The 15,988-nt window shown below is 38.9% G+C and overlaps 1 protein-coding gene across 1 annotated transcript; it reads left to right on the top strand.

The window, feature by feature from the left end:
• Window positions 1–502: 502 nt before the first annotated feature.
• LOC119646780 (syntaxin-5) lies at window positions 503–15,988 on the top strand. Its single transcript, XM_038047364.1, has 2 exons — window positions 503–1,271; window positions 15,129–15,988. The coding sequence occupies exons 1-2, from the start codon at window positions 782–784 to the stop codon at window positions 15,857–15,859; spliced, it is 1,221 nt and encodes a 406-aa protein (XP_037903292.1). The 5' UTR covers window positions 503–781; the 3' UTR covers window positions 15,860–15,988.

The raw sequence follows: 15,988 nt of genomic DNA, 5'->3' as shown, positions 1-15,988 counted from the left end.
CTGCTGTTGACAGTAGCTGCGTTTCCTCGCGAAGTGTTCCGTTGACGTTATGTCGGATTTCGACAAACTTCGAGTTGTGACTTCAAAACATTGACACGAAATGCCGAATCAGCTGAGAATCACTTTCCACACAATACATACAGTTAAACGCTGTCAAGCAAGCGAAACGTAATTCGCAGTGCTCGTCGTCGTGGGTTATTTTGTGGCTCGCGAGCGCCATGCAGCACGCAGCTTCGTATTGGGCTTTGCGAGGCAGCTACTGTTCAGGTGGATATTTCTCAAAATGTTTACAAAATAGCAAACATAGCATGTGTTTATTTTTTGAATTTTCATTCTTGCCTTCCATATGAATTTGCAATATTGAATTATCCAACTCTTGGTGGCAATTAATTTCCTGGCACTTTCTTAATGCAAGTTCTTTAGTACAAGTGTAAGCGCCATCTACCCTCGAGAGCGATAACAATTTTCTAAAAATCCACCTACAGAATCCCCCGGATTGTCAACCACGTCATGTCATTCATGTCACGTCACTTTCACTTTTGTCCCAAACATCTCATTTTCTTGGACGAAAGTACGCGAATATTGGTCAAAACCAATTGTTAGTTGCTTTGTGCCCGGATATAATTTCGATTCTTGTCAATTATCCAGGGCCTTTCGTTCCAAAACTCTATTCTGTAATTGTCGAATTCCAGTGCCAAATGATAATCTAATTTTCCACGGCCTCAGTGAATGACAGATCCACGTAAAGAATTTGAGCCAAACCCATTTGGAAAACTATGCGATGCAAGCCAGGCGCCGTTTTGCTGGAGCTGACGTCGATGAACAAAGTCTAACGACTGTCCTCGTTACAGATACTGACTTAAACGACGAGAAGAAATATTCGAAACGTTGGAATTTACGCAACATCTCCAACCACATTACCACCACATCGGGTAATGCACTGCGTGCATTGGTACAACAAGCTACCAGCCCGTTGATCGACACAAGAGACACGAGTGTTGAGCCACTTCTTCCACCGCAGGGATACGAGGAGGATTTTGTAGAGGACCTGGTGAAAGAAGACATTGTCGTTATGACTGCTCGGGACCGAACCACGGAATTTGGCAATGCGATCCGCTCATTGCAAAGCCGAAATATTTCTAGAGCTGTAAACATCAAGGACCCGCGGAGGGCGAAACAGATTCAGAGCTACTCAGAATTCATGATGATTGCTAAATATATCGGCAAGAACATTGCAAGCACATATGCGAAATTGGAAAAATTGACACTTTGTGAGTATTTCTGATAGCTAGTTTAGTAATTTTGTATTTGAACTTGGATTACAGTGGAACAATTGTGTCCCATCTCCGGGGTGAAGATGAATTACCAAAGCAATAGATACGCCTCCACGATTTGCTAACGCAATCAGAGCGGAAATATTGGCAATGTCCAAAAGGACATTTCCCTAAAGTTTCCTTTATATTTGGTTTCTTTATCGGCTAAAACCAGAAATTCTCTAAATAATTTTGAACGCTAAAGGAAACCATTGTTCGTCTTAATCTTAGGTTTCTTAGAGGTGGAAATATTGAGAAAAAAACTAACCCGAGGTTTTCGTCTTCTCTCGGCAAGGTACGACTCATATTCCCCATCCAGCAGCTTCTGCTATAAATAGCTGGAATAAGTTCCAGCCTCGCATTTTCGGGGGAAAAAACCCCTATGATTCCTTTGGTTAACTTTGCTTTGGATGTTTCTCAAAAAAATGGGAAAACAACATTGGATAGTTTATTTTCAGGTTTTTTTCTACGATTTTTTTAATAGACAGAATTGAGTGGAGTTGAGTCATCATATTTTTTATTTTAATGACAAGAACGGTACTTTGCTTACCAACCGTCGTGCCGCAACGGATAGATGGCGAGAATACTTCGAGCAGATTTCCACAATCATTGCCCACATTTGGACCAGTTCCACCAGTCAGCGCAACTGAAGTCGAGGAGGCAATAAAACAAATGAAGTCGGGGAAAGCCATAGGACCTGACGACATCGCATCTGAGGTCTGGAAAGCGAAGAGCTGTGACCCAACACTGTGGCTCAGTGAATTCTTTAACCGGGTTATTCAGGAAGGAAGAACATCATCTGACTGGCAAGGAAGTACCACTGTTCCAATATGGAAAAAGAAAGGTAGTCCAGCAGAATGTTCAAATTACCGTCCGATGCGGTTATTTTCCCATACCATAAAGATTTTTGAACGCATGCTTGACAACCGCATTCGCGAAATCGTTGAAATAACCGTGAATCAAGCCGGATTTGTCAAAAACTGCGGAACTACTGACGCAATACACGCTGCGCGGTTACTCATGGAGAAACACCGTGGATGTAGAGAAAGCGTTTGGCCGTGTGCCACACGAACTCATCTGGTATGCTTTACGACAACACTTAGTGCCAAAAGAACTCATGCGCTGGGTTCGAAATATGGCGGCTGCATCAAAACCGCTTCGTGTCTCTGTTGGTGTTCATCAAGGAAGTGCCCTCTCAGCACTCCTCTTTGTTCTTGTTATGGACACCGTCACACGTCCAGCTCCCTACACACTGCTTTATGCAGATGATATTTTCCTAGCATCTGATAGCAAAAATGATCTCGAGAAACTTGTCCAAAAATGGAATGATCGCCTCATGAAACACGGTCTCAGATTGAATCTAAACAAAACTGAATTTTTGACGACCGATCCCCATGAAACAGGCACAATCACTGTCAGCAGCAGTGATCTGGCCAGAACTGAGCGATTTAAATACCTCGGGTCAACGCTATCAGCCAATGGAGAGTTGCGTTATGAAATTGCTTCACGGATTAACGCAATCTGGATGAAGTGGCGTTCCACAACTGGTGTTCTTTGTGATCGACGTATGTAATAACAAAAGTTGGATGGCAGGATCGCCATGTAATAACAAACGTTCGATGGTCGGATCGCCTAGTAATGTTGAAGGTTGCAGGGTAGTAGAGCCATCTGAGTTATCCTCAGATGCTGGTAGAGAGCTAGCGAGAGAGTTCGACAGTGAAAAGGGAACAAAAGGAATTTAACGTTCCTTACCTAACAAAGCGGTGAGACCGCAGATAGAATGGCAATATGTTCATCCCTGAACACTTGCCGTGGTTACTACTGGTATCTTATGATCTATACCTTGCCGCGAGGATACGGCATGCAGAAAGTAAACTGCCCAAAGTTAGAATCAATAAGAACGTTCATTGCATCTTTTCATTCTCTTTTATACAATTTCTTAAACCTAAAATAACTCTAAATCTACCAACAACAATATTGACCTAATTGGTTCGAAATTAATTCAACACCAAATTACTTCGAACACTGCACTTACTAATATTTCTCATGAGGCGCGTGCTCTCAAATCTCACATTTCATTCCGTGTGCATATGCATTACTCATATCCATATGCACACATTTTATTCGAGCTAGAAATGCATGCAAGATATATTCACACTGGCGTTTTTTAGAATATTTATTTCTAGGTCGTATCGAGTTCAAGTACCTTGGAATGATATCTTGTAAAGTTTTGTTTACTCGATTACGTAATTTATTGTTTTGATGATGACGCGGGTTGGAATGAATGTTTATGATTTGATAGCTTACAGTGCACGGTAATATTATTGCGATAGCTTGTAGTACAGTACACTACACGTATCAACGAACGTCTCAAATCTAAAATTTACCACAATGTCGTCCGTCCTGTCGCTCTCTATGTTTCTGAGTGTTAGGCAACTATAAAAGACAATGAACGGCGTCTTGCGGTAATGGAGGCGAAGATATTGCGTTAGACTATTGGCATGACATGTTTTGATCACAACCGAAATGAGGATATCCGCGATCGTTATGGGGTTGCATCAGTCGTGGAAAAATTGCGAAAGGGGCGTCTTGGATGGTATGGTCACGCAATTCATACTAACAAGAATTCACTTGCGCAGATTGGTCTGAACATCAAAGTCGATGGTAAACGACCAAAAGATCGGCCGAAACAACGCTTGATACGCTGGATGGGGATTTAAAAGCCTCGAAATTGCACCCAGATCAGGCATTCGATAGAGCCAAATGGCGAAACCGATCACGACGAGCCGACCCCGCTTGTGAACGGGACAAGGGCTGAAGAAAAAGAAGAAGAATGAATCTCAATGCAGATGAAAATAATAAAAATTAAAAATTTTGCAACTATTGGAAGAAAATATTTCAACTTTCACCACTTTCTTTCACTAATTATGCAAAAAATGCCATCATATCTCTTAGGATTAGTTCACATTTTCGTAATTTCGTAACGATTGGTTCATTACTTTTTGAGTTAGCGTTCCTGCAAATATGAAAAAAAGTCGTTGTGAAAAAAAATGTTTGAAAAGTGTCCTTTCGAATGTAAAGAGATTTCTCACTTTGAATTGTTATTGTCACAAAATGCAGCTACAACAAATACAAATGCGCTCACAGAAGACTACTAACGCCAAGTATTTAGAAGCACGCTACTTAAATAGCGCTGCAAGACAACGTAAGTACAGAGAGCGACTATCTCTGCTCGAGCCTGACCCAGCACCTGATGCGATTAATAGCTTTTTGTAGCTTTACTGTTACTTCCTCAGCATGCTCACCCGTCCGCAATGTCGCTATTTTCGCTTTATCATTTCTGGTATACAAAAGAAACAATATTGGGCCAAAACATTGCCCTGTGGCACACCAGATACAATTTTTCTTCGTATTTCACTCTGAATAGACGCTCATATACATAAGACTTTAAGATATCAAAGAATTCTTCTGGAATGCAATTTGTGTTACCTTATTGAACGCCTGTATGATATTGATAAAAATGGCTGAGTAAACCTGCTTCATTTCCATTGCATTTTCCATGAGATTTATGATCCAAATTCGTGAGTTGGTATAAGATTTCGTTCCGCAATGATTTATTTAAGGCTCTTAATGAGAAACCTTTCAAATAGTTTGTCCATACTTAGAACGCTTTGACTTGATTGGATTAGGAACCATTCGGCCACTTTCCACCGTCGAGGAACGTATTTTATTCTGGACGCTGCATTGTTTATTGGTAGAAGCTTACTTAGGGATTTTTTTGGCAATTCTTTCATTGTGCTCATCAATAATATCAGGTATCAGGACATCATCGTCATAGCTATAGAGTACTTTATTTTCGTTTCTTTCTGCATTTCGTTGTAAAAGTGGAAAATAGTTATTTTCATCCCACTCAAATTTACTGAAACTTTTAATATAACTTTTGTTTGGAATTGTGAGGCCCTGGATCAATTGGGAAGACACTCGAGACAATCGAAATAGCAATAGCAGAAATAGGAGATATTTTTGAACAGCTGTTTTATAGGGTCTTTTGTATGTAAGTTCGACCAAGAGGAATTTTTGGCTTAGAGGTTGAATTTTATAAAGTTACGGAAACGCCAATTCAAGGCCAAAAAGTTCGAGTTAATGAATAATTCGACTTAGAAGAATTTTTACTTAGAAAGGTTCAACTATATTCTTTTCGGGAGCTACTATCTGAGGGCGTCACTTTTACGTATTAGCTTCTGCAATTTTTTCGCTACTTAACAGTCTCTATAATTGTCCAGGTGTTGGCCCTTACAATTTACACACTTTACCGGGAAAGCTTTTACATTTCAATGATTCATGATCACTAGCACATTTCACATAGCGTGGATTTCAATTACAATGCCTTTGTGTGCGGTTGAATCTTTAGCATCTTTTGTACTGGGGCATTGGGTCATTGACTTGTCAACGGTTCTGTTTTGATCAAGGATTGTAGACTCCCCGCGTTAGAAAATGATTATATGTTTTTCTACACCGAATAGTAGAGCGATTACCATATCCGTTAAAAAAAATAATAATGGTTTAAAAATTGAATTCTCACAAGGCGGAAAAGAAAACACGCTGACGTCTTCGAACGAGCAATTTGAATATTATTTACGCGAAGGCATCCGGTTTAGTGTTTATTATTTTTGAAGTGATCAATGAGTTTTTAACAGGAAAGTGGGAAATAGTTGCGTGAATAGATAATCCTTCAAGTTACTTTACGTTTCGGTAGTAATGGTAATAAATTATATAGCAAATTCTGACAGTTTTACTTGGAACGGCAATAAGACGTACGTTTCTGAGAGATTTACAGGCCGCACTGAGCGGGATTTGAACCTTGGGCGCGTTTTATATTCTGCGGTATCTCTTCTCTCTCTCTCTCATTTAAATGGAATAGCCAAAAAGTTTTTTGCGGAGTTTTATGGAGTTATTTGTGCAGCGAGGCACGAAACAATATTTCATCGTCCTCCTTAGCATTTCACGCGGGAAATTAATATTGGCAATTGTATATTGTTATGAGTAACTGCCAGTTGTCGGGCTACTCAAATTTCTTGTGTCGAGTTGTGACGTCGCACAACATGGAGCGGGCTTTTCAGTCTGTTTGGAATTGGTTGAAATTTAAAATGCTTTCAAACACACTTTTTTTCAAAAACGGTCCTTGAGAGTTTTGTTAGATTGCACCATAGAAGTGATTTCCGTTATTAGTGAAAATAAGGCGGGGAGTCTATTGTCGAACATAAAAACGTGGACAGTGGGAGTTCTCGCTTGTTGGCTATTACTTCTTCTTTGTTAGAATTTGCTTCTTTTTTCTTGGTGCTTCCTGTTCACTACTTAGTATCGGACATTCACATAGTCTCTTTGTTCATATTGCTATTTATTCTTCTCCATTTTTAAGGTTTTGTGTGAAACAAAACCTTATTAGAATCGAGACGGTGTCTGTCTGTCCGTCTGTCTGTCTGTCACACCCGATTTATTCGGAAACGGCTGGACCGATTGCCACGAAAATTGGTGAGAGTATGTAATCTAGTGATCCCTTTACATGCAGTAAGTGGCGCCATCTTATGTTAAGTTTAAGGGGGGCTCCCCGTACATGTGAATGGAGGGTGCAAATTTTTTTTTCACAGAATGTAGCTATGTGGGGTATCAAATGAAAGGTATCAATTAGTACTTTTCGGATCTGGTTCAATATTTGATATTAGATGAAACATAGGGGAGTGAGGGTTCAAAATATGACCCACAAAAAGTGTAACAGGTCTCGTTCTCAGAACCTATCCAACCGAAAAATCTGAAAAAAATCACAGTGGTGCATCTCTACGAAATCTAGGCCTCAAAATATATCCGGCTCCGATATCTGCACAAATAAAGTTAATAATAGTATATTTCCACATTTTAGAAATTTACCCGGCACCCCCCTTATGTTCTTCCCAGAAGTACAAAATTTGGCATGCGTGTAATAAAGAATATAACGCACAGTTTGGTCAAGTTTAAAGAAAATCCAACTATTATTAACAAAGTTATAGGGAGTGAAACTTTACAATTTTTTGTGAATTTCGTTCACTCTACAACCCACATGACGTCATCATCACATATCAATTCGTCAATATCACAACGAAATGAGTTCTTACGAATTGGGTCGCAGACAATTATTTTTAGTTTTTTAGTTATTTGTCAACCAGACATGTGTGTATGTAGGTATATAATATATGCGTGCTAATGAACTTTGCGGGTAGTGCCTAATTCAGTTAGATATAAGACGTAAATCGGAAATATGGGTACGATAAATTTAGATACGTGCATATATGTGTACAGTAGGTAATAGGCAGTTTGTTTGTTTAGGGTGAGCGTGATATCTATGGCTCTAATATGTACGTATGTCTCGTAGTTTGGAAAAATATGAAGGATTATGTTGGATTTGTAGCTATATACGGACAGAAAAACGTGCGTCTCTTACATAAGATGAACACAAAACCTTTATACCCGAAGCGCGAGCTTCCGGTATTCCGACTTGTTCAGTAAGATTGTGTTTCCGTTTCGTTATCACACTTAATGCTGTGCAAGCGACAAGCTTAAAGCAGCAAGACAAACATAAGGCGAACACAGATTCCCATGATGATTGGGATCCGAGCAAGTTTCACTTTCGATTTCGTTGCCTTGCCTAATAATTTCCGGTGACGATTTTGCCTTTCTTTTCTTAGAGGCTCTTCTTGTTTGCAAGATCCAGTCGCTTTCTCTGGTTATTTACACTAGGCATGCCGCACTTCGCTGGTAGTGAACTAGCCTGAGATGTTATCTTGAGGATTTCGTTTTCCTGCTGTAATTCCTTAATTTGTGACCTAAGTTGTAGGTAAGTTTATGTAGCCTTTTGAAGTTTTCACGCAGTTCTTAATTTTTCTTTTCCTGGAGTGTTTTCTAATGTAGCGAAATATAATGGCTTTTATAGCTTTAGGTTTTCCTTCTTTTAGAGTTATCGTGTTTTTAAGTTTTTGTGTGAAACAAAACCTTACTAAAATCGAATCATTGTTTGTCTCTCCGTCTGTTTGTCTGCCACACACGATTTGCTCCGAAACGCTATTTTCCAGTAATAATAATCGTTGGCAAAACAATCCATATTGGATCAGGGCCTTGAAGTGTGTTAGAGCATTTCATTCAAGACCGTAACGGTACACTACAGGACTGCAGTACCCTGTAGAAGGCATTGTGGTCAACGTTGCGCTCGCCCGGGGTTATTACCCTGATTTCACTCAGGTACTCATTCACAACTGAGTCGACTGGTATCCGACGTCAAATCACTATACAAATCTCACTGCCACCAGTGAGATTTGAACCGCGACCTTCCGTACGACAGCCTTGTGCTCCAACCACTGAGTAAGATAGCTGATTATATTTTGCACGATACTGGCGAATTTCACGGCGTTTTTATTGAAATAAAAAAAGTTATAGTACTTTTCATGAGAGGATTACCAATTACTTTACACTCGTTACCAATTGGAGGCACACACCCTCGGCCATAAAAAATTCTATTATATTACCAATTGCTGAAACCATTTCCCTATGTGCAGATTGGTTTGATGTGTAAGAAGCGCGATTGGGTAAACCACTTTTTGGGATTTGTAGTATTTTGATGGGGGCCATATGGGACTTTGTTGGGAGCCAAATGGGATTTTTATTTGCATTTTATTCAATTGTAAATTGAATTCATAAGAAAATATTGTACCATAAAGTATGATTGGGATTCTACAACTATTAGCAAAGTTATAGCGTCAAAATTGTCTTCTTCAGTTGATTTTACTGAATTCTAAAAACATCCGGTAATATCAGCACAACATTGTAGTCAATAGTCTGTTATACACTATACCAGGGCCCTATAGCTATTTAAACCGAACGTGATCTTTTTATCTGTAAACTATTGGAAAATTTCTTTAAAACGCTCTCATCTGAAAACCCATTACTAAATGTATGAATTACCAATTACGAGTTAATCCTGTTTTTGAACGGGACAACGGTTAAGGGAGAAGAGGAGAAGGTAGTGATGATTTTCAGCTACATATAAACACCACCTAAATTCATCACATACTCAAACCATGGAAGACTATTTTGGTGGATAGTCAATGGTTGATGAGTGGATTTCGTGAGATCCCAATGGTTAAGCGCCAAACGGACAAGATAAGAATTCCGAGATAAGAGACTTTTGGTCTTTTTTGCTTTTTCGATTTTTTATTGAGGTTTTGTTTGAAACAAAACAAAACGGAAAGTTTGAAAGAAATTTACCTACTACATTAACAACACTATAGAACGTGAATGTTTTGTATTTTATATGAATTGATTGCACTCTAACACGTCTATCACTTCATCCTCATATAAAATGGGCTCATCTAAACAGCAGGAAGCATGTAAAGATCTTATTCTTACCGTTTTTAAGGTTTTGTTTGCAAAACAAAAGCCCGTTTCAGTTTTGAGATTTGTTAGAAAGGCGGGGAGTGCGAGGGGTGGAAAGTGATGATCTCTTTAACGGACCCATTCTCAGAAACTACCCAACCCAAAAATCTGAAAAAAAATCATGAAGCTGCCTCTATGTGGTGCCCAGGCCTCAAAATATTCTCCATGTTGATAAGTTTATCTCAGAGTTATAAAAGTTGGTAGTAGTATAAAATATGATATGAAGCATATTATTTCCAAGTTTGATCAAAATCATACCATTAGTAACAAAGTTACAGTAACTCAAAGTTGTCTTTACCGTATAAATTTACAGCCCGAAGTAATAAATCTGACATGCTAAATGCATATTCTTAACGGGCTACGTGCAAATGGAATAGTTCTACACTCAAATATGCTCAGACAAGAAGCAAACAAAACTTTTCATACCTGAAGCCCCCAGCTTCCCGACTTGTTAACTTTTTTCGTTTAGTTTAGTATATCAGCATGAATTAGTCGAGGCAGGTGTTTATATGCTAATGGAGTTCCGGGTGATTGCTCAAATCAAATTGCTATACATATGTATAACACCAGCGGATGGGCTATATTTATGACTTTAATACGTAAATGTGTATATATCGCAGTTTGAAAAAAAATATGTGAATGTCTGTTTTGAATTTTCAGCTATGTACGAATAGGAAAACGTGCGTGAACACAAAACCTTTAAACCCGAAGCGTCGAGCTTCCGGTATTCCGACTTGTATCTATTTTGGGTTACGTTTTTAATCGGTGGTGATGATCTTGTAACCCTCTACTATTACTCCATGGGTGCAATTTATACCTGCCTCAGATTCAACGAACTCTGTATTAGAATTTTTGGGCTTCGGCGATATCGTTCCTACTCAGTCGCGACAATTGGTTCATTCGGCGAAAATTTTCGCCGCGAAACCCCAGGCATAACAATAATACTACCATGTACAGTCTGTTACATAAGAGCGTGGTCGCTGTTAAATAATAACAACAATTGATTTTTCGAAAATTCGCAAATTTATTGATAATTTGGTCGTCAATACTCAATGCAAATACCTCAGTAGCAAGTCCAATCTCCTGCATTGTCAATTATGGCCTGGCACCGTCGGGGCATACTTTCCACTAGTTTTTCTGCATATTCTACCGGAAAAGACCTCCAAATTTCCCGAATTTGTCGAGAAAGTTGATCAAAATTACATGGCTTGCGTCTGCGAAGCTGCATTTTCATCAGAGCCCACACATTTTCTATGGGATTTGCATCCGGTGACTGAGATGGCCAATCTAAAGTGACAACTCCGTTTTGCGCCTTCCACTCGCTACACGCTCTACTCCGATATTTCGGATCGTTGTCCTCTTCAAGGATCCAGCTTTCATTTTTCTTGATATACCATTGCTTAGCAGATGGTAACAAAGCCTTTTGATATATTTTATTCATTTTTTTCGGCATTTAAATTCTCGGTAAATAAGAAAAAAGTACCGAAACCTTTGTTTGGGAAGCACCCCCAAACATGGACCTTGACGGGGTGTTTAACAGTCCGTTGAAGCATCCTACTGGTGGAGGTTGTCCAGGCGTGTTTGATGCTCGGAAATGCCCAGAAGGAGGATTCATCAGAAAAAATTACGTTGCTCCAATCGCCGTCCAAGTTTCCCATCGCCCATTCCACTCGTTTTTCAACGTGTTTTGCACTCAACATTGGTTTTTCCAAAGTACTGCGATATTTCAGTTTATTGGCAAGCAAGTGTAAGATATGTCAACACCTTTGGCCTTCAATTTCACAGCAGCTCCACGTAAAGTCAAAGTTGGATCTTTCGAAAACAATTCGAGAATCTTTTTTTCGTCTTTTTTTGAGACTTTGCTTGCACTTCCGCGATCAGGAAAATCATCAACGTTACCGACCTTTTTATAGCGATTTATCCACTTGCTAACGAACTGCTTCGATTTTCCCATATATTTCGCAGCAGCAGTTTGCGTTAATTTGGGTCCTTTTTCATGCAAACATAGAAAAATTGCCACAAAGCGAGAGGCGTAAACAGCACTCATTTCGAGAAACCACTCAATTGAAGACTAAATTTGACAGAGAGCTGACTTTTCACAAAAAGCATGAAGGACTGAGGTGCCTTCTATGTTATAGAAAAAGAAACAGGACGCTCTGATTTTTTATCTACGTGTAACAGTGACCACGCTCTTATGTAACTGACTGTATATGTCGATCTTGTCTATAATTGATAATAATTCTAATATGTTCCTTACTTCGAAGTAGGTTAACCTGCCTTTAATCTTTCTTCGATTTACACCACTCCCCGCCCTGCTCATTCTCCCGCTGTTCTGAAAATCGCCCTCCTTTTCAATCCCAGAAGAACCTCCAGGGATGTCTTGAGCATGTCCTCATGGCCCCACTGATACTCATGCAAGTCAGCCTTTCAAGTTTGTGTAACTCTCTGGCAGGTTGGATCGCAAAGGCGTTAATGTGGTTATTCGTGCGGCGTCGGGGAGTCTTCGTAGAAAGCATCCTTCACTATATTGAAAGTTTCCGTTAATGCATAGCACTTGACAATTATGATGCTCCTTAACCCAGGTCAAGAGTGTGAGTTTAGCAGGTTTAGTAGTCAGTAATCGAAAATTTACAAATATCCAGGTTAGTGGCGGTAAAATTTTGAGCTGCTTAAAACGTGTCTGTATTGCCGCCTCTTGATTACGTGGCTCATGACTGACCATGCCCATTGCAAGCTAAAATGAATCGACTCTGCGTTTCCGCCGGTATTTATTGGGACTCCGTCGGGCGATTATACACGCAGGCGTTTTCGATCTTCGTTAAGTCGATCTCGAGAGCTCGTGCAAATTCAGAATTAACATCTTATGCAGCATGGTCTGCAACCATATCTGAAGAAAACAGAGTTTCACCAACACTATGACTGATAGAATTGACCGTTAATTATGATCTGGGCGTTTTTCCTGATTCTATGTTATCCTTTTGGAACAATATGGAAAGTTATTGCCAAGAAGTCTGGCGCATCTTTTTTTTTAAGGTTTTGTGTGGAACAAAACCTTATTAGAATCGAGTCGATGTCTGTCTGTCACAGCCGATTTATTCGGAAACGGCTGGACCGATTGTCATGAAAGTTGGTAAGAGTGTAGGATCTGTTGTTCCCTTTACATGCAGCAAGTGGCACCATTTTGTGTTAAGTTTAAGGGCGGCTCCCCATACATGTGAATGGAGGGTGCAAAAATTTTTTTCATAAAATGTAGCCATGTGAGGTATCAAATTAAAGGGCTTAATTAGTACTTTTCGAAACTGGTTCCATATTTGATATTGGGTGAAACATAGGGGAGTGAGCGTTCAAAATATGACCCTCAAAAAGTGTAACAGGTCTCGTTCTCAGAACCTATCCAACCGAAAAATCTGAAAAACATCACAGTAATGCACCTCTACGAAATCTAGGCCTCAAAATACATCCGGTTCCGATATCTGCACAAATAAAGTTAATAATAGTATATTTCCACATTTTAGAAATTTACCCGGAAGCCCCCCTTATGTTCAGCCTAGAATTATAAAATTTGGCATGGATGTAACGAAGAACATAATGCACAAGTTTGAAGAAAATCAAACTATTACTAACAAAGTTATAGGGTGTGAAACTTTGCAATTTTTTGTGAATTTCGTGCACTCTGCGACCTGTATGACGTCATCATCACATATCAATTCATGAATACGACATGGAAATGAGTTCTTATGAATGGGGTCGCAAAGAATTATTTTGTTTTAGTTTTTTAGTCATTTGTATATGAATATCAATTACTCCAACCAGACATGTGTGTATGTAGGTCGTATATGTATGCTAATGAAGTTTGCGCGTAGTGCCTAATTCAGATAGATATATCTGTACATTAAACCAGCGGTATTTTGTATTCGTGCTATATTTGTACATATGTATGATTTTGTGCACGAAGTAAATCGAAAATATGGGTACGATCAATTTATATACGTGCATATATATGTACAGTATTCGGAAATAGGCAGTTTGTTTTTTTAGGGTGAGGATAATATCTATGGCTGTAACATGTACGTACGTCTTGTAGTTTGGAAAAATATGACGGGATATGTCGGATTTGTAGCTATGTACGGACAGAAAAATGTGCGTTGAAGTTTCTTACATAAGATGAACACAAAAGAGTGAGCTTCCGGTATTCCGACTTGTTTAAATCCTATTGTCGAGATGAGGATGTATTTTATTTCTTTTTGCCTTCGCTCGCCGTTGAGCGACTTTGTGGCCATCCTGTGTATCATGGAATTATATGCCGCCATCTTGTGATGAAAATCGTATTGTTGCTTGAGTTAGTTTCCTGTAGATGTGCATTTGTCTATCTTAAAAGGAACATTTTTCACCAGCCTGCCATAAGTCAACCTATTAAAAATTGACGGATTGACTTGACATTTAAGCGTGTCACATCACCCGCCTGACGGATTTTATTTAAAATTTTAAATATTATCGGATAGGTTCATTAGTCCACCAGTCATTGCTACAATTAGTCTGCTATAATCTTGTTATTTCAACTGGTGCAAAATTGATGAAAAATTTACTGTGTAAAGTCAGTCTAAGATTGAAAACTTTAGAGTTATGAATCTCTATGCATACAATGAGTGAGATTCTACTTTGAACGTCAGAATATACGAAAAAGTGGTCTATAAAATCGAATCAATTGAAAGATCTCTTATCAGTATTTTCTGAAACAGGTATTATTTTTAACATTCGTTTTAAAGGGGTGCAGAGGTTAGAGAATACACACTTATTGAGGAACCCATTCCCAGAAACTACCTAACTGACAAATCTGTAAAAATTCGTGACGATATGGTAAGTACATGGTATCTAGATTCCCAAGTACCCCTCAGACCGATGTACGTTCATATAATATTATATTTTTTTAAATCTATTGTGAACCCCCTTTAATCACACCCTAGAAATACAGAATGAATGTATCATTTTAGACAATATTTTGTCGGTTTCTGTCGAACATATAAGCAGAGATGAAACGTACTTTTTAATTATTCTGCCACTCGTGAAGGTAATGTTAATTGCCATTCCCCTTGAAGTATTTATTTCCTTAGATACAGCTTTGATTTCTTTTCAATATAATTGGGTTATTTTTTTCTATGATGCCCTAGGGTTTCGGAACTGGATATATTTATAACGATCTGTGGAAGATCAAGAGAGTCATATAATATCATACATAGAGCGCTCTTCTTGTAGCTTCAGGCTTATTTTGACATTAATTCTTGTTTTCTGTAATCTGTAATAACATAATATCGTATGATTGTTCAATTTTTATTAATATGCATGTAACTGTTTCAGTGGCAAAACGAAAAAGCTTATTTGACGATCGACCAGCTGAAATCCAAGAACTCACATATATAATAAAAGGTGATTTGAATGCACTGAATCAACAAATTGCTCGATTGCAGGAGATATCTAAAGATCAACGGCGTTCTACTAACGGAAAACATTTGTTGTCACATTCCTCCAACATGGTGCTCGCTTTACAAGCAAAGCTCGCAAACATGAGCACTGACTTTAAGCAAATCCTTGAGGTACGAACGGAAAACTTGAAACAACAGAAATCAAGACGAGATCAATTCAGTCAGGGTTCGGTAGCAGCCAGCAGTATTTCGCCTGCAACTGCGAAACAAGGCGGGTCGTTATTGCTGAGCGAAGAAAACCAAGTTAGTATCGACATGAGCAACGAGAGTCGCGCTCTGATTCCACAAATACAAACACAGCAAATGTTACTCTATGATGAATCTGATAACTATGTACAGCAGCGTGCTGAAACTATGCAAAATATTGAAAGCACTATCGTGGAATTAGGAGGTATATTCCAGCAACTGGCCCATATGGTGAAAGAACAAGAAGAGATCGTCGAGAGGATAGATTCAAACGTGCAAGATGCAGAAATGAACATTGAAGCGGCTCATGGTGAGATCCTCAAGTATTTCCAGACAGTTTCCAAGAACCGATGGCTGATGATTAAGATCTTTGGTGTGCTTATATTCTTCTTCATATTCTTTGTTGTCTTTCTGGCTTAGAAATTATGTGGAATCTCTCCGGCGTAACAATTGATGAAATAAACTAGCGATACATTTGTAAATACCGTTTCTAGGAAAACACAAGTTTTGGCTATAGAGATTAATAAATTGCATATATCTAAATTTAAA

The sequence above is a fragment of the Hermetia illucens genome, chromosome 1 (genome assembly GCF_905115235.1).
Source record: "Hermetia illucens chromosome 1, iHerIll2.2.curated.20191125, whole genome shotgun sequence".
NCBI lineage: Eukaryota > Metazoa > Arthropoda > Insecta > Diptera > Stratiomyidae > Hermetia > Hermetia illucens.
The sequence above is the reverse complement of the archived record's forward strand: the minus strand, read 5'-3'. Positions and strand labels throughout refer to the sequence as shown.